Source organism: Rhinatrema bivittatum, chromosome 4, assembly GCF_901001135.1.
Source record: "Rhinatrema bivittatum chromosome 4, aRhiBiv1.1, whole genome shotgun sequence".
Taxonomy (NCBI): domain Eukaryota; kingdom Metazoa; phylum Chordata; class Amphibia; order Gymnophiona; family Rhinatrematidae; genus Rhinatrema; species Rhinatrema bivittatum.
The window spans coordinates 185084569-185101297 of NC_042618.1; the positions used below are offsets into that span (position 1 = coordinate 185084569).

Here is a 16729-nt window from a genome sequence, read left to right on the forward strand (position 1 = left end):
ACTTGGTCATCCACTCTGCCAATTCAGCTTCTAAAGTGATTTTCTCCCATTCCCACCACTAAGGTCCCCCTTTGTGTCTGTCACATGCATGCTTAAATTCTGCCTTTTTTTTTTTTTTTTTTCTTACTCCAACTACTTTTACAGGAAGTCTGTTCCATGTGTACAGCGCCCCCCCCCCCCCCCCAAGGAAAGCAAAATTGCTTACCTGTAACAGGTGTTCGCCCAGGACAGCAGGATGTTAGTCCTCACACATGGGTGACATCATTGGATGGAGCCCGGCACAGAAAACTTATCTCAAAATTTCTAGAAACTTTGACTAGCACACTGACCATGCCCAGCATGCCAATATCCGTGCGTCCAGCGGGGTCCCCCTTCAGTCTCGTAACAGAGAATTATGAAAAAATAAAACAACAAACATAGGAGAAACCCAACTCCGCAGGGTGGTGGGTGAGTTTCGTGAGGACTAACATCCTACTGTCCTAGGAGAACACCTATTACAGGTAAGCAACTTTGCTTTCTCCTAGGACATACAGGATGGTAGTCCTCACACATGGGTGAATGCATAGCTACAGGCTCTCCCCAAACAACAGGTAAGACCAACATACACCTAACCAGATGCCAATGGGCACAACAACACAGGTGCTGTGGTAACAGAAGGAGACAGCCTGAACTAGAAAAAAGGGCCTTAGGCAGGAAGAGTTGGGTTTAACAGCTGAAAAAGATTTCGAAGGACACACTGGCCAAAACTGCTGTTGTGTCAGCCATCCACGTCCAAGCAGTAATGGGCGGTGAAGGTGTGGAAAGAACAGTCTAAGCTCTGCAGAATTTGGCTACAGGAACCGCACACAAGTAGGCTACCGAAGCCACCATGGCTCTGACCAAGTAGGCCTTGCCATGGCCTTCAAGCTGCACATAGGAAAAGGAAATATAATCCACCAGCCAGTTTGACAGTGTTTTCTTGGTAACCATAACTCCCAATCTATTCTTGTTGAATGAGATAAAAAGTCGCGTGGACTGCCTGTGGCCTGCTGTCCGTTTGAAGAAGAAAGCTAAGGCTCTTTTGCAATCCAAGATGTGCAGAGCCTGTTCACCCTGGTGCAAGTGAGACCTGGGAAAAAAGGTGGGCAGAATGATTGACTGATTAAGATGAAAATCAGTCACCACTTTAGGCAGGAACTTCAGGTGAGTATGTAATACCACCCCTATCATGAAAGAATTTAATTTAGAGCGTTTAGATCACCAATGCCTGAAGCTCACCGACACTACGCGCTGAAGTGACCGCAACCAAGAAGGAACCTTCCAGGTCAGGTACTTCAGATCACAGGAGCACAATGGCTCAAAAGGTTCTCGCATGAGCTGAGCCAACATCACGCTGAGGTCCCCAGATACAACAGCTGAAGCAAACCCCGCATAAACTGCCCCGCTATGAGCTGCACAGAGACGAGCGAACTGTCAACACCCGGGTGGTAAGCACCGATGGCACTCAGATGTACTCTGACTGAGTTGGTCTTTAAACCAGCATCTGAAAGGTGCAGCAAGAAGTCAGGCAACTTCGGAGTGGAGCAGGAAAATGGAGCCAAGCCATGGCTCTCACACCAGACGGAAAACCTCTTCAACTTCAGGCTATAAGAATTCCTGGAAGCTACCAGGACCCAAAATACATTGTCAGAGGTCAAGGTGATGCAGAACTAGTCTTTTGATATCCAAACTGTTAGAGACATCACCCTGAAGTTTGGATGGAGCAGCCTGCCCTGATCAGGTCCCCATACTGATCAGCTCTCTGAGAGAGAGATATTGTAGGAGTGAGAACTAGAATTGCCTCGGCCAAGGGGCAATGAGAATCATGGTCCCCCTGTCCTGTTGGAGCTTCAGGAGAGTCATCATCAGGGGAAGCGGAGGATATGCATATAGAAGGCCCTTGTCCCAATGGCGGGCAAAGGCATCCGAGGCCGGTTTGCTGTCCCTCCAGTACAGGAAGCAGAAATGCCTCACTTTGCTGTTGCAGGGGGAGGCGAAGAGGTCCATGTCAGGGATTCCCCCAGAGACAGAAGATGCAATCACCAACTGCTTGGGGACGAAATACTCGACTCAGCCGGTCCACCACTACATTCTCCGACCTGGCCAGGTACACAGCTCAGAGCAGAATGCCCTGGGAATACACCCATGACCAATTTTGAACAGCCTCCTGACACAAGAGGAACAACCCCGTAACTCCCTGCTTGTTGAACTTACAAGAGTATAACCAGCTATCTCGCAGAAATCAAACAGTGCCTATCTTCCATAAAACTCATAATACACATTGAGAAAACCGAATTAATAATCCTAGACAAAAAAGTCAGTGAAGCTCCCATGCAACCACTCCAAATGGGAAGATCCTAAAACTCTTATCTCTCCTGTTAGCCACGCTCAAAACCTAGGAATAACCGTAGACAAAGATCTATCTTACAAAACCCACATAACAAATAAATCAAAGAAGGATTCCACAAATTACTCACACTCAGGCGTCTTAAACCTTTTCTCACACAGAAGGATTTCAGACCAGTACTACAACTAACTTATATTTCCAACCTCGACTACTGCAATGCTTTACTCCTTGGCCTACCCCTTACTACCATACGTCTGCTCCAAATACTACAGAACACAGCAGCCAGAATTATTACAGGAACAAGAAACACGAGCATATCACGCCAACCCTTATCTCTCTACACTGGCTCCCAATAAAATACAGAATATTTATTTTATTTATTTATTTATTTCTTTTGTATACCGACATTCGATCGAGATATCACATCGGTTTCCAGATACTAAAGGAATAGGGTGGTAACAGCCCTATTTTACATTATAAACATGGTATTAAATAGATATAAGAATATTTTACATTATAACATGGTAATAAATATAACAAGAATATTTTACATTATAACATGGTAATAAATATACAAGTTGTAACAGAACTAACAGGAGTACATGGAACATTAGACTATAGTATATAACATTATGTACATAATGGCTTGTTGATGAGGATAAATATGGTAAGGAGAGCAGGGAGTGTAGAGGGGGGAGGGGAGAGGAAGGGATGTGTGGGAGGAAGGTAGTGATAGGGAGGGAAAGGGTGGTGGGAGATGCTGTTGTAGGTAGGAGGGAAAGGTGTGGGGCGAGATGCTTGTGGAGAATAGAATACAAAGTTTCTAACAATCCTTCATAAAATAATCACAGGACAACAAAACTTATGGCTGAGCAAATACATTGTACCCCACGCTCCAAAAAGGAACCTTCGAATCAACGAACAAAGGCCTCCTCAAAATACCTCATTTAAGATCCACTCATCTGAACACAAACTTGTGAAAGAGCTATATCCTTAGCCAGCCCCGCCCTTTGGAACACATTACCAATTGAAATAAGAACACAACCAGATATCAAAACCTTTAAAAAAGATTGAGACCGAGGGACTCCAGCACCCGAATGGTCAAGCGCAGGGAGCTTGACCATTCGGGGTCCAGTTAGGCACGCCTACCCTTCGGGGTCATTTGAGCACAGCTTGGGCATCGTCGAACATCGTGTATTGAGCCGAGGCACAACACACAGACATCATGTGGGTCTGTAATTGCCTTCGTACGCAGACACTCTGGGCATTTCCTGAAGCCCGTAGCCATTTTGGGAAAAAGGGGCCGCAAAAACTGTCGGTGGCCTGCAGGAAACCGAGGGTGAGGAAGTCTGAACCGACCAAAAACGGTGGAAATTACTCACTGAGCGTCGAGGAAAGCAATTTTGCGATGGGAGACCCCTATGAGGGAACTTTTTGTAAAGAATTCATGAGGAAAAGTAGTGAGAAAATTTTCACAAAGCTCCTAACCACAAGGCAAACTGCAGCGCGGAAAAAAAGAGATTGAAGGGAGACCCCTGTGGCTACAGGGATTATGGCATGCTGGGCATGCTCAGTGTATCAGTCAAAAGTTCTAGAAACTTTGACAGAAAAGTTTTCCGTGATAGGGCTCCGTCCAGTGATGTCACCCACATGTGAGGACTACCATCCTGCTTGTCCTGGGAAAACAGAATTTCTGGACCCAAAAAGTTTCTTCATCTTGTCCAGATGGGCTCGACGATCTTTGGGGGTCATTTGATCGCAAAGACGACACACTCGGATGTCGTACGATGCACCCAGAGAGAAGATACAGACCACATGTGGATGCATGATAGACATGGTCCGTGGGCACGAGGAACATCAGTGAAAACCGGACGATGCCATAAAAAAAGAGCCAGCAAGTAGTGTATGAACAGAGGCCACGACGTGCAACACTGCCGGGAATCCTACCGAGGCACCGACCGGGATGGAAGAGGGACCCCGGTGCAGGAAGTCGGTAATCACGAAGAAAATGATGAAAAGAGCAGAGCTCCACAACCACGAGATGAAAGCTTTGCAGAAAAATACAAGACCAAAGGGGGACCCCGTGTGGACGCATGCTCAGTGTGCTAGTCAAAATTTCTAGCAACTTCCTACTTGTCCTAGGAGAACAGGTATTTTTGCCTGTGTTCCTACCAACCCCACCTTACAAATTCATATGATGAGCTTTCATGTATGCAATTATTTTCAAGGTTTTTAAATTTTTCCAATATAGAATTGCATAGATCATAAAACACTTACCTCTATTTCAGCAAGAAGCGTTTTTAATCTTGTCAGATCCTTCGTTACCATTCCGTTCTAGGAGAAGGAGAAAGAGGACATAGCTGGAGTTCCAGAGAAATACTAAAACACAATATTACTGGTGTGTGTCACTCCACAAGTTTTTTTGTAGTTACTCAGTGGAATTTTAGCCTAGACTTATGACTTTAGCTGTTTAGATAATTTCAAAATTCCTATCATACTAATTTTGTTGCTTCCTTGCATCCACTACAGAGATCTATACTATAATACAAGTCACACAGCATACATCCTTCAAATGTTTAGAATAAGTAAGTGAAGTTATGTCTCCAGTTCTTTAAAGGTTACAAATGAATACTAACTTACTGTAAGTCAGTGATTTACTATAAACTGATGTCAGTATGACTAAAGCAATGATGATAATGAAGGTCTAGGATGACTTGCAAAGAATGGTTGTTACAGTCCAAACCAGCAGTGATAAGACTGTATTGTCTTCCAAGAAGGCACGGGGTAACATGTGGTATGATAGAATCAGGTCTCTGAAAAAGAACTGGGTAAACTGCATACAGCTGTGGTTACAGCCCTAAACATCAGTGGCACAATGGCATTGGGCTGCGAAGAAGGCTGGGGGAGACCTATATGGATGGACCATGGTTAATAGCCAAGCTTCAATAAGCATGGCCAGGTCCATATGTGAGAAATAGGCATGGGGAGTTAAAAATAAACTCCCCAGGCATACTTTATCAGGACAACCCTGGACCTGCCCTTTTTCTCTGCAGGGTAAAAGTATACACGCTGTGGCCTGCATGCATACTTTCCCCAACGCTGGGAGTGAGGAGGAGGCAATTTTCAGAAGGCATGCTTTCACACATAAATACCCCTTAACACAGAAAAATCTTCTGGCAATTACCCTCCACATGTTCATTCCCAAAAAAAGAATATGTATCAGTTGGCAGCCTTTTCAGAAAGGAAAAGTGTCTCCAAAAATTACTATTCTAAAATTAGCCATTTTTTTTACATAAGCATGGGACCAAGGGATTCAAGCAGCTGTCCATCATAGCTGTATGTGGACTTGACTTCCAGCACATGCTATCCTCCTCTTGCTTTTTTTCTGGTGCTGCCAGAACAATCTTAAATGGAACAGAAAGCAGATGCACAGCACTGGAAGGCAAACCAGTGGACTATAGCAGTTATGTGACAGGTTTGTAAAATAGCAAATTTTAACATTATTATTGCGCAGTGTCCTGTTATATAACAAGTTTTTAAAAAGTTCTAAACATCAAAATCACAGAACATATAGAAAGACATGGTTTAATGGAACAAAGTCAGCATGGCTTTACCCAGGGCAAGTCTTGCCTCACAAACCTGCTTCACTTTTTTGAAGGAGTTAATAAACATGTGGATAAAGGTGAACCGGTAGATATAGTATACTTGGATTTTCAGAAGGCGTTTGACAAAGTTCCTCATGAGAGGCTTCTAGGAAAAGTAAAAAGTCATGGGAAAAGTGGCGATGTCCTTTCGTGGATTGCAAACTGGCTAAAAGACAGGAAACAGAGAGTAGGATTAAATGGGCAATTTTCTCAGTGGAAGGGAGTGGACAGTGGAGTGCCTCAGGGATCTGTATTGGGACCCTTACTGTTCAATATATTTATAAATGATCTGGAAAGAAATACAACAAGTGATATAATCAAATTTGCAGATGACACAAAATTGTTCAGAGTAGTTAAATCACAAGCAGATTGTGATAAATTGCAGGAAGACCTTGTGAGACTGGAAAATTGGGCATCCAAATGGCAGATGAAATTTAATGTGGATAAGTGCAAGGTGATGCATATAGGGAAAAATAACCCATGCTATAATTACACAATGTTGGGTTCCATATTAGCTGCTACAACCCAAGAAAGAGATCTAGGTGTGATAGTGGATAACACATTGAAATCGTCGGTACAGTGTGCTGCGGCAGTCAAAAAAGCAAACAGAATGTTGGGAATTATTAGAAAGGGAATGGTGAATAAAACAGAAAATATCATAATGCCTCTGTATCGCTCCATGGTGAGACCACACCTTGAATACTGTGTACATTTCTGGTCGCCGCATCTCAAAAAAGATATAATTGCGATGGAGAAGGTACAGAGAAGGGCTACCAAAATGATAAGGGGAATGGAACAACTCCCCTATGAGGAAAGACTAAAGAGGTTAGGACTTTTCAGCTTGGAGAAGAGACGACTGAGGGGGGGATATGATAGAGGTGTTTAAAATCATGAGAGGTCTAGAACGGGTAGATGTGAATCGGTTATTTACTCTTTCGGATAGTAGAAAGACTAGGGGGCACTCCATGAAGTTAGCATGGGGCACATTTAAAACTAATCGGAGAAAGTTCTTTTTTACTCAACGCACAATTAAACTCTGGAATTTGTTGCCAGAGGATGTGGTTAGTGCAGTTAGTATAGCTGTGTTTAAAAAAGGATTGGATAAGTTCTTGGAGGAGAAGTCCATTACCTGCTATTAAGTTCACTTAGAGAATAGCCACTGCCATTAGCAATGGTTACATGGAATAGACTTAGTTTTTGGGTACTTGCCAGGTTCTTATGGCCTGGATTGGCCACTGTTGGAAACAGGATGCTGGGCTTGATGGACCCTTGGTCTGACCCAGTATGGCATTTTCTTATGTTCTTAAGGTTAAACCCACATATTGGGGGGGAAGGGTCCCCAGGTGGAGGAAAAGGGGCCAGAGAGGTGATTCCAAGGAAAGGAACCCTGGAACTAGGAAGGACGTCAGGTCATTATAAACCCCAAGATATGGACGGAAAAAGGATGATGGAGCTCTGGGAGGGGAAGGGGGCCCCCATGAGGAAAGGGATCTACAAGTGCTTTACCTGTGGGAAGGAGGGGCATTTCAAGCGAGATTGACCCTACATGGGTTGCTCGTATGCGAAAGGGGGACCTTCACCCAAGAATACTGGATAGTGGGAACAAGTGTCTTTGACCGGATTGTAAAAATAAAAGGCCAATGGCTAAAAGCCATTCTAGATACTGGGAGCAATCAGTCCCTTATATCGGGTCCCCTAGCCCAGAATTTAAGAGTTTGGAAGGGAATAGATGGGCAGAAACAGGACAAACGATGGGTAAGAGTTCAGCATGTACATGGAGACATACGGTCTAATCCATTTTATAGAGTGGTGATTGAGTGGGAGGACCAACAAACCCCATTGTGGGTGACAGTGGTAGAAAGGATGCCATTCCCTTTAATAATGGGAAGGGATTGGGTAGGCCTAGAGGGATAACACCAAGTCAACGAGGCCTGGGTCTCTATGAGGGCCCAGGCGGCACAGGGGGAGAAGAACTTACAACAAAGTTTCCCCTTTGCAGGATCAGAAGCCCCGGGCACAACAGCGGTGGGAAAAGAAAGCAGGACTGTTTCAGGGCGAGGTAGCAGGGGTACTTGCAGGAGTTGAAGGGCTGGGAGTAGAGGTGCTCAAGAAGTTTCCTCATTTTCAAGAGAAACAGAAAGTGGACAGTGTCTTAGGGAAAAGTTGGATAAAAATGCTCTGGCATCATATACTTATTTTGAGGTAGAGAATGATTTATTGTATAGCGTACAGAAGGGGCCCGGGGAGCAAGGAACGCAAAGGCAGTTATTGGTCCCAAAGATATTTCAAGGAGAAATGTTAATGCTAGCCCACGCACACCCTCTCGCAGGGCATTTGGGAGGCCAGGGAACGCTGCATTGACTGTTGGCTAGATTTTACTGGGCAGGGATACATCAGGCTGTGCGAGAGTTTTGCACCTCTTGCCCTGAGTGTCAAAATGTTTCTCCCTGGATGCCTCTCAAGAGCCCTCTTATTCCATTACCAGTAATTTCAGATCCTTGTGGGTGTGTAGCCACAGACATAGATGGTCCTTTGGAAAAGAGTACACAGGGTTACATATTGGTAATGGAGGACTATGCCACTAGGTTCCCCTGGGCAGTCCTCTTACGGCCCACTTCAGCCCAGGTAATAGCTACAGAGCTAATGAATATCTTTTGCCAGGTTGCATTCCCCTGAGAAATCCTAACCGACTGGGGCACTAATTTCATGTTCGGAATAAAACATATTAGAACTTCTGCATACCACCCCGACTGATGGCCTAGTGAAATAGTTTAACCAAACCTTAAAGGCGATGCTATGATGGTGCATCCAGGGGGATGGGGGGGGACGGGACTGGGACAAGGTAGTTCCTCTCATACTTTTCGCAGCCCGGGAGGTACCTCAAACCTCTACAGGGTTCTCACCCTTTGAATTAATGTATGGAAGACAACCAAGAGGGGTATTGGATATGGTTAAAGAGATCTGGGAAGTAAACGTAATCAGTTATGTTAGTGAACTAAGGAGCCATTTGCGGAAGATAGCACAGATGGCTCAAGCTAATTTGCTGCAAGCGCAGGAAAAACAGAGACTTTATTATGACAAGGGGGGGGTGGGGGCAGGGAAAGGGTCTTCCAACCTGGGGAAAAAGTGCTAGTCTTAGTGCCCACCTCACCAAATAAGCTATTGGCTAAATGGAAAGGGCCATTTGTAATAAAGAAATGGTTCGAGAAGGTGGATTATGAGGTCTGGCAGGGACGAGAGCGGACCCAAGTTTACCATGTCAACATTTTAAAACCCTGGAAAGAAAGGGATTCTTTATTAGTCACTTATGGGGAAGAAGAGGAAGAACTAGGCCCTGAGGTGGGGAACCTGCAGAACTCTGAGCAGGTTAGGTTGGGAGAAAACCTGTCCAACAAACAAAAAGAAGAATTGGAGGATCTGGTGAACAGGGCTGGTGATGTGTTTTCCTCCATACCAGGTCAGACCAAATTGGTGCAGCATACCATTGTTACCATACCCTATAGGATCCTCGAGGCCAAGAGACAGGAAATAAAGGAACAGATCGAAGAGATACTTAAATTAGGAGTACTCGAATAGTCCACCAGTGAATGGGCTAGTCCGGTTGTGTTAGTACTGAAGTCAGATGGCTCCATACGTTTTTGTATAGATTTTTGACAAGTTAATGCTAACTCCCAGTTTGACGCATACCCCATGACACGTATCGACAATCTTTTGGAGCAATTGGGGGGGGGGGGGGGGCTGGATAATTGTCAACCCTAGATCTAACAAAAGAATATTGGCAGACACCTTTGGAAGAAACATCTAAAGAAAGCACAGTGTTTATCACTCCCCAAGGTCTCTATCAATTTAAGGTACTCTCATTTGGGGTTCATGGGGCTCCTCAAGTATTTCAATGTCTTATGAATATTGTGTTGCGGCCTCACTGGGAGTATGCCACGGCCTATCTGGATGATGTGGTCAAATATTCGAAAACATGGGTGAAGCACGTAGTATCTAGAGGCTATCCTTGATGCCTTGAGGTGAGCAGGATTGAAGGCGAATCCAAAGAAATGCACTCTGGGACAGCAGGAGGTTAAATATCTGCTGCCATCCTCCATCATATATCTTACCTAACTCTCATTCTCTATCCTTTTACCCTGGCATTACCCCCTCTGCCCCCCCCCCCCCCAACATTATACCCTATGCCCCCCTAGGTGCCTTTCTCGCCCCCCATCCTTCTTTCCTCTCTACTATATGCCTTCCGCCATACAGCTGAGCTAACGAAACGTTTTGTAAATATGTACCTCGCCTTATTTTGTCACTTAAGAATTTCAATGCAGATATGTTTTTTTTCTATATTTCTAACCATTCCTTTTGTTTATTCCTCTCACTTCTTGCCTTTCTGCACTTTTCCTCTGATACTCTTACCCCCCCCCCCCCTTTTTCCCCTTTCTTGCCTGCTCCCCTCACCCCTCCCATGTTCATTGTAATTTCTGTCTGCTTTAGTTATTTGTAAACCGGCATGATGTGCCCTACGAACGTCGGTATGTTAAAAGTTGTTAAATAAATAAATAAAATAAATAAATACCTAGGACAAGTCGTGGGGAATGGGATGATAAAACCCCTGGTCCAAAGGTGGGCACTATTATAGAATTTTCTGTTCCCAGAACAAAAAAACAAGCCCAAGCTTTTTTGGGCTTAGCGTAATATTATCGGAAATTTATTCCTCAATTCGCAAGCCTGACTGCTCCTTTAACAGACCTACTGCAGAAAGGAAAGCCCAATCAGATGCGGGGGGGGGGGGGGGGGGGGGGGGGGGTGCCTCAATGTGAATCCGCTCGTACTGCCATTTCCATCCTGAAATGTGTAACTCGTAAAAGATGGTCAATGCCCTTCAGATCTAGTATGGGCACAGCAAAATAAATGGAATAATGGCCTGTATTTTACTGTGATTCAGGAATGGGAATCACACCTTTCAGCTCCAACAGCTTTTATAATGTAGCTTCCACTTCTACCTTCTTCTGAGAGGAGTTGCATGGAGATATCATTTATTTTATTTATTTATTCGACGTTTTTATATACCGACATTCATTAATAACATCACATCGGTTACCATTAAACAGAAATGCAGCCACAGTGGCTTTACAGTAGAACTTATCATAAAGGCACCTGGAGGAAAGTGAAGAATCTCTAGAGCATACCCCGTCCCGGACCACTTCGAGGACCATCGATCCAAAGTAATCTGGACCCACCCGTGATAAAAATGAGATAGGCAGCCACCCATCTCCTGCACCAACAAGTGAGCCCGCAAATCATTATTGAGAAGATCTAGGGGCTCCACTTCCAGAGCCTGCATCCTTTTGAGATCTTCGGGGTGAAAAAACTGAGATCTGCGGAAGGGGCAGAATCTCTGGGAAAAACCTCTCCTATAAGGTCAAAAACACTGGTAGTCTCGAGAGCAGCCAATCACCTGAGAAGTCCAGAAAACTGGCTTCTTGTCCTCTGGCAAGCGAGGGACCAGGGTTTTCCCCCATTTACTTGCCATTTTTTCCAATTTATTGCAAATAAAAGCAAACCCTTGAAGGGCAGCTTGGTAAGATTGGACTTTGAAATAGTATCTACCAACCAGTTGTGCAGTCACAGTTATCGCCTGGCCACAATAATGGAAGCAATGACTCTGGCAGCTGTGCAAAACAGGTCACAGCCCACAGCAGCTAAGAAGGCAGCCCCCAGCTCTACCATGTGTCCATTATTGGAATCGGCACTGCCAGATTCTTGAAAAAGATGCAAGGTAACCTGAGTTACCAGGGTACAACAAGAAGCAATTTGTAAGTTCATTGCCACTGCCTCAAAGGCTTGCTTTGGGACAGCCTCAGTTCTTCTATCATGAGCATCCTTCAGAGCTGCACCTCTCTCTTCCGGGATGGTGGTTTGTTTCATGACAGAACACACCAAGGAATCCACCTTAGGGAAATGCAACTGCTCTCTGGCCTGCAGATCCAAGGGGTTTATATCCGACAAGGCTTTAAAGGAAGACTCTGGTGCACTCCATTCCAGATCAAATAACTCTTGAATCATATCCAGGAGGAGAAAGAAACATGAACCCTTGTGTAGTGTGACCAAAATGGGGTCCTTCTACTGCACCCCAAAGAGTCAGTCCAGCCACTCCGAGTGTCTTCAAAGTCTGAGAGATCAAGCTCAGCAACTCATCTCTATGAAAGAAATGGAGAAGAGTTCTATGTGGCTCTAAATCTGAGGGAATCTCCCTTTCCTCAACAGGAGAGCCACCCTATCATCATCAGTGTCTTGACCCACCTGCATGTGAGTCTTGCCAGGCCATGATGCATTACAGCACTTGACTATGGTAACAGGTACAGGAGAACTCTGAGTGCACGGACCTAAACTAGTAGGTAATGTCGGCTCAAATGACAACCCCTGCAGAAAGATCTGTAATCCCTGGAAAAATTCCACCAAGGAAAAGGAAGTCAGTCTATTTCAGGCCCAATAAGCCTGAAACTGACATCCTGAGAGCAAGTTTCCCCTGAGGAGTCAGCCCATGCATCAACTGAAGAAGTGGACACCTGTAACATGTCGCCCTCGGTCCCACTCTCATCAGACTGAGGAGATGGACTATAGTTGGCAAAATCTGAAGGAGGTAAATCCCCACAAGCATCCAGGCAGTGCTGTCACAGGCTTAAAGAAATCTCTGTCTGTATCGCCCTGATGTGGCACGTAGCACAAACAGATCCGCACCTAGACTTTTTCGTCGCAGGCACCATGGTTGTAAAGTGCTCAGTCAGGAATAGGTATGCACCCAGCTAGACATACAAAAAAGTACGGTCAGGTTCCTGTGCATAAAAGCCGCGTTTCAAAATGAGACACACAAAAAATGTGCATTCAGGTACATGCGTATAGTATGCCTGCCCAAACTAGATGCACAAACCGGGCATCCAGGTACACACACTCACAAAGGAACGCGCGAGTTAGGCGCCCAATGTGTGCATCCAGAAAGGACGCCCAATTTCGGATGCACAGTCAGCAATAGACGCCATGCGCGTGCCAACGGCATACAGTAAAAAAATGTGTGAAATCACCATCATGGCCTACTACGTTTCAAATAGGGAGAAGTCTAAGAATGGAACCTAGTCAAAAGGCTGCTCAACTCGCCATGCCTGAACTACCTCCACACCTCACAAAACTCTCCAGAGACATGAGAGGGAAGGCCAAACGCTGAGGAAACAGATCCAGTAGGAAAACTGACAATTTATTGTCAGAGGATGTGGTTAGTGCAGTTAGTGTAGCTGGGTTTAAAAAAGGTTTTGACAAGTTCTTAGAAGAGAAGTCCATTAACTGCTACTAATCAACCTGACTTAGGGAATAGCCACTGCTATTACCAGAATTAGTAGCCATGGGATCTATTTAATGTTTAGGTACTTGCCAGGTACTTGTAACCTGGATTGGCCACTGTTGGAAATAGAATACTGGGCTTGATGGACCCATGGTATGACCCAGTATGACAACTTCTTATGTTCTTATTTTATGTTCTTCTTTTCTTTCTTTACCTTTTATTCACAGGCAATTCCCTGTAGGGAAATACATGACCACCATCTGCTGGAGACAAGAGAATACTGGTGAGCTGATGTCGGGGCAGGACTATGTAGCCGTGACATCAGCTTTTGCTCAGTCTCCATCTGATGGCAAAAGTCCAAAACCCACTGGTGAAGATTGACATGCCTTATTTCCCTTTGACATTCTACTTTTTCTTTGCAAAGGCACAAGGAAGATAAAGAAAGTTGTGAATTTAGTACATATGTATGGAGGGGTGGAGAAGAGGCATAAGAGCATAATACTGGGCACTGAACAATGCAGAATGGTATAGATCATAACACATGGTTTACACTAATTTCATATTATAGAGAGGATGCCTAGCAATAAGAGAGACAAACATACTAAATGTGAAGAATTATGAAATGAAAAAACAAAATGGACAAACAATTAAAACTTTAATCTAATCCTTTCAAAAATAAAAACAAAATAATATTAGAACTGTATACATTTAGTGGGGCTCAAATGTGGGCAAGAGCGTTTTCTTCAGCAGCAGTTGCTGAATGGAACAAATTGCCAGTTGCGCTTCAGCAGGAACAGGATTTAAAGATTCAGAAAGGACTTGAAGACGTTGTTTGTTGAGGTATTTTGGTGAAGCAGCTTGACCCAAATTTTACAATTTTGCACATGTATATTTTGTTTTATATATATTTGTTTTATATGTTTATTTTATGCTTATGTAGTGTTTTTATTGTATTACTTTATTGTGGATATTCAATTGTAATCCATGCCGAACATATTCTTTGGAAGTAGCGGAATAAGTAATTTAAATAAACAAATAAATAAATAAAGAGAAATATATGCTTTTATAATGAAGACTGAGCTACGTTTCCTGACACCTATGATAATCATGGGTGCAAGGTTTAGAAAGAAAGTCTACACATACAATTTAAACCTATGTAGAATGAAAATGTCCATACACAGGTATTGCCTTTTGTTCCTAATGGACTACCCACAGGCAAGTGATTTCAAAATACTGATATCTGAAATGAATGCATTGGTTCCAAAACATTGGTAAAAGCTATAAAATATCCTTTTTATGGAAGAGAATCTAAACACATTATTATGCTTACAAACATCTAACACATTTTTTCTATTGCATTATTTTTATGTTATTTTGTAGTAAAAAATTATTATTTTCTCTCTATCCTCTTCTACAAGGCACAGCTCCTTACTTGCTCCCACCCCACCTAATTCTCAATATAAAACTATTCTAACTTACCTCCTGTGTCTTCCCAGTTTAACTATCATATCTCCTACCATGTACAGGATAGATAACTCTCTGACATTCTGTGACTGGTAGTAGGATGCATGCAGTTTCCTCAAGTGCTACTTCTAATCCAGGTTTGTGGGTAGTCAATAAGATATCATCATCAATGTGGCAAACAACAATTCCCTTCCAACACTCATCACCCTTCCTGAGTACTAACCTCTACTTTAGTCATACTTATCAAGGAGTAAAACATGAAACAAGAAACAAACGCTACAGGTGACCTTTAGATCTCCAGAGTTGTCCCCAATATAAGGCATCCTAAGCCACAATGGGTACTGTACACTGTACTTTTTCAGTGCATATAGAGAACTAAAGCAACTTACCAATGATTCCCCCACCAGTGATTTAGAAAGAACATTTGATACAGTTTTCAGTTTCCCTTCCAGGTGCATACAGCAAAGCACTGCATGGAAAGAGCCATCTCCCTTCGCCAGTCCCTCTCCCAGAACTGCAATTAAAAAAAAGTAACACTACTGGAAAAATGCCAGACACTCTTATATGAAATAAATACTTCGAAGTTAATCAAGAAACCATCGCACAAGACAAACTATATACACAGTCAATGCATAATGGACAGGTTTTATATGTCTATTTAAATTTAGACTATAAATGCATTGCTTTCCAGAATACTTATTAGCTTCTAAAGCCTATAGTATGTCAGCCCTGTGGAATATCTATAGCATGTGCCAGACTGAAAATTTTCACCTTCCCTTCAGCATTCTTGAAACACTGTCATTCAAAACCACAACAAACAATAACAAAAAAAAAACGTTTTCTCCCTAGAAAATGGAAACATCTACAAATAGTTAACAAAAACCTGCTAGGAGACAGATAACACAGATGCATTCCAATCATTTGGAAATTTGTTACAAGAATAAGTGAGCAACAAAGGCAGCTGGGCAGTTAAGAGGCGAAGCTGCACTAAAAGAAAGTAAACTTTTACATTTTTTTTCTCTTTGTGGTGTGTGCTTTTACATTTGGCATGAATGTGCATAATGAGCACACTGGACAATAATTGTACACAAAATCTTGTAAGCAATAAAGCTATTGTATTTACTGTGCTCCAGGCAGCATTCCAAATGTTAACATGGCAAATCTCAGTACTCACCAGGTAAAAATGGAAAATGCTTTTTCTTTGCATCCTAACTAGCAAACATTTCCCTCCCAACCTCCCAATTTCCTTAACTGAATAGAGCCTTCAGTGATCCTTTGTAAAAAATTAATTACAGGGGGATCTAAAGATATAATGCTGCCGAAATCATGACAATTTGTGATACAATTTATTAGTTTTGCATGTCTGAGTATAAATTACTTTAGTGCATTTCCTAACCAGTGTGCCGTAGTTGCAGTCTTCATTTTTTCTTTCCCTCCTGGCCGGCAGGATGCCCTCATGCCAGAAGGTGGGGGGGGGGGGGGGGTCAGAGAGCAGGGCTTATCTGCAGCTGCTCCTGCTTGCCCTTCTACTGACTTTACTCTGCAATGCAAACTGCACAAGGCCTTGCAGTCTTGCCAGAGCTACTGGCTCTGTGCAGTTTGGACTTCAGAAGGAAGCCGGCACAGGAGGAAGAAGCAATATCAGATAAGTGCTGCTCACACTTCTGCCAGTTCCAGGGCAGGGAGGAAGAAGGAACAGCTGAATGTGCCTTGGACGGTGAAGGGACAGGATAAGATAGGTAATGATGCCAGGTCAGTGTTAGACAGGGAAGGAAAGGGAAAGTGATGATGCTAGGAGGTGGGGGGAGAGGGGTGGATGGAGAAGGAAGGGGGGAAAAAAGGGAATGATGATTATGCCAAAGAAGGTGGAGAGAGGGAGAAGGGAAGAGAATGATGATGTCCAGGAAAAGGGAAGAGAAAGTGATTACA

At 43.6% G+C, this 16729-nt stretch overlaps 1 protein-coding gene across 1 annotated transcript in view; it reads right to left on the bottom strand.

The window, feature by feature from the left end:
* Positions 1-16729, bottom strand: part of HELZ (helicase with zinc finger) — a 639316-nt gene that overhangs the window by 499726 nt on the left and 122861 nt on the right. The window contains 2 exon segments of the mRNA XM_029599344.1: positions 4643-4699; positions 15190-15314. Of these exon segments, the coding sequence (XP_029455204.1) occupies positions 4643-4699; positions 15190-15314 (182 nt within the window).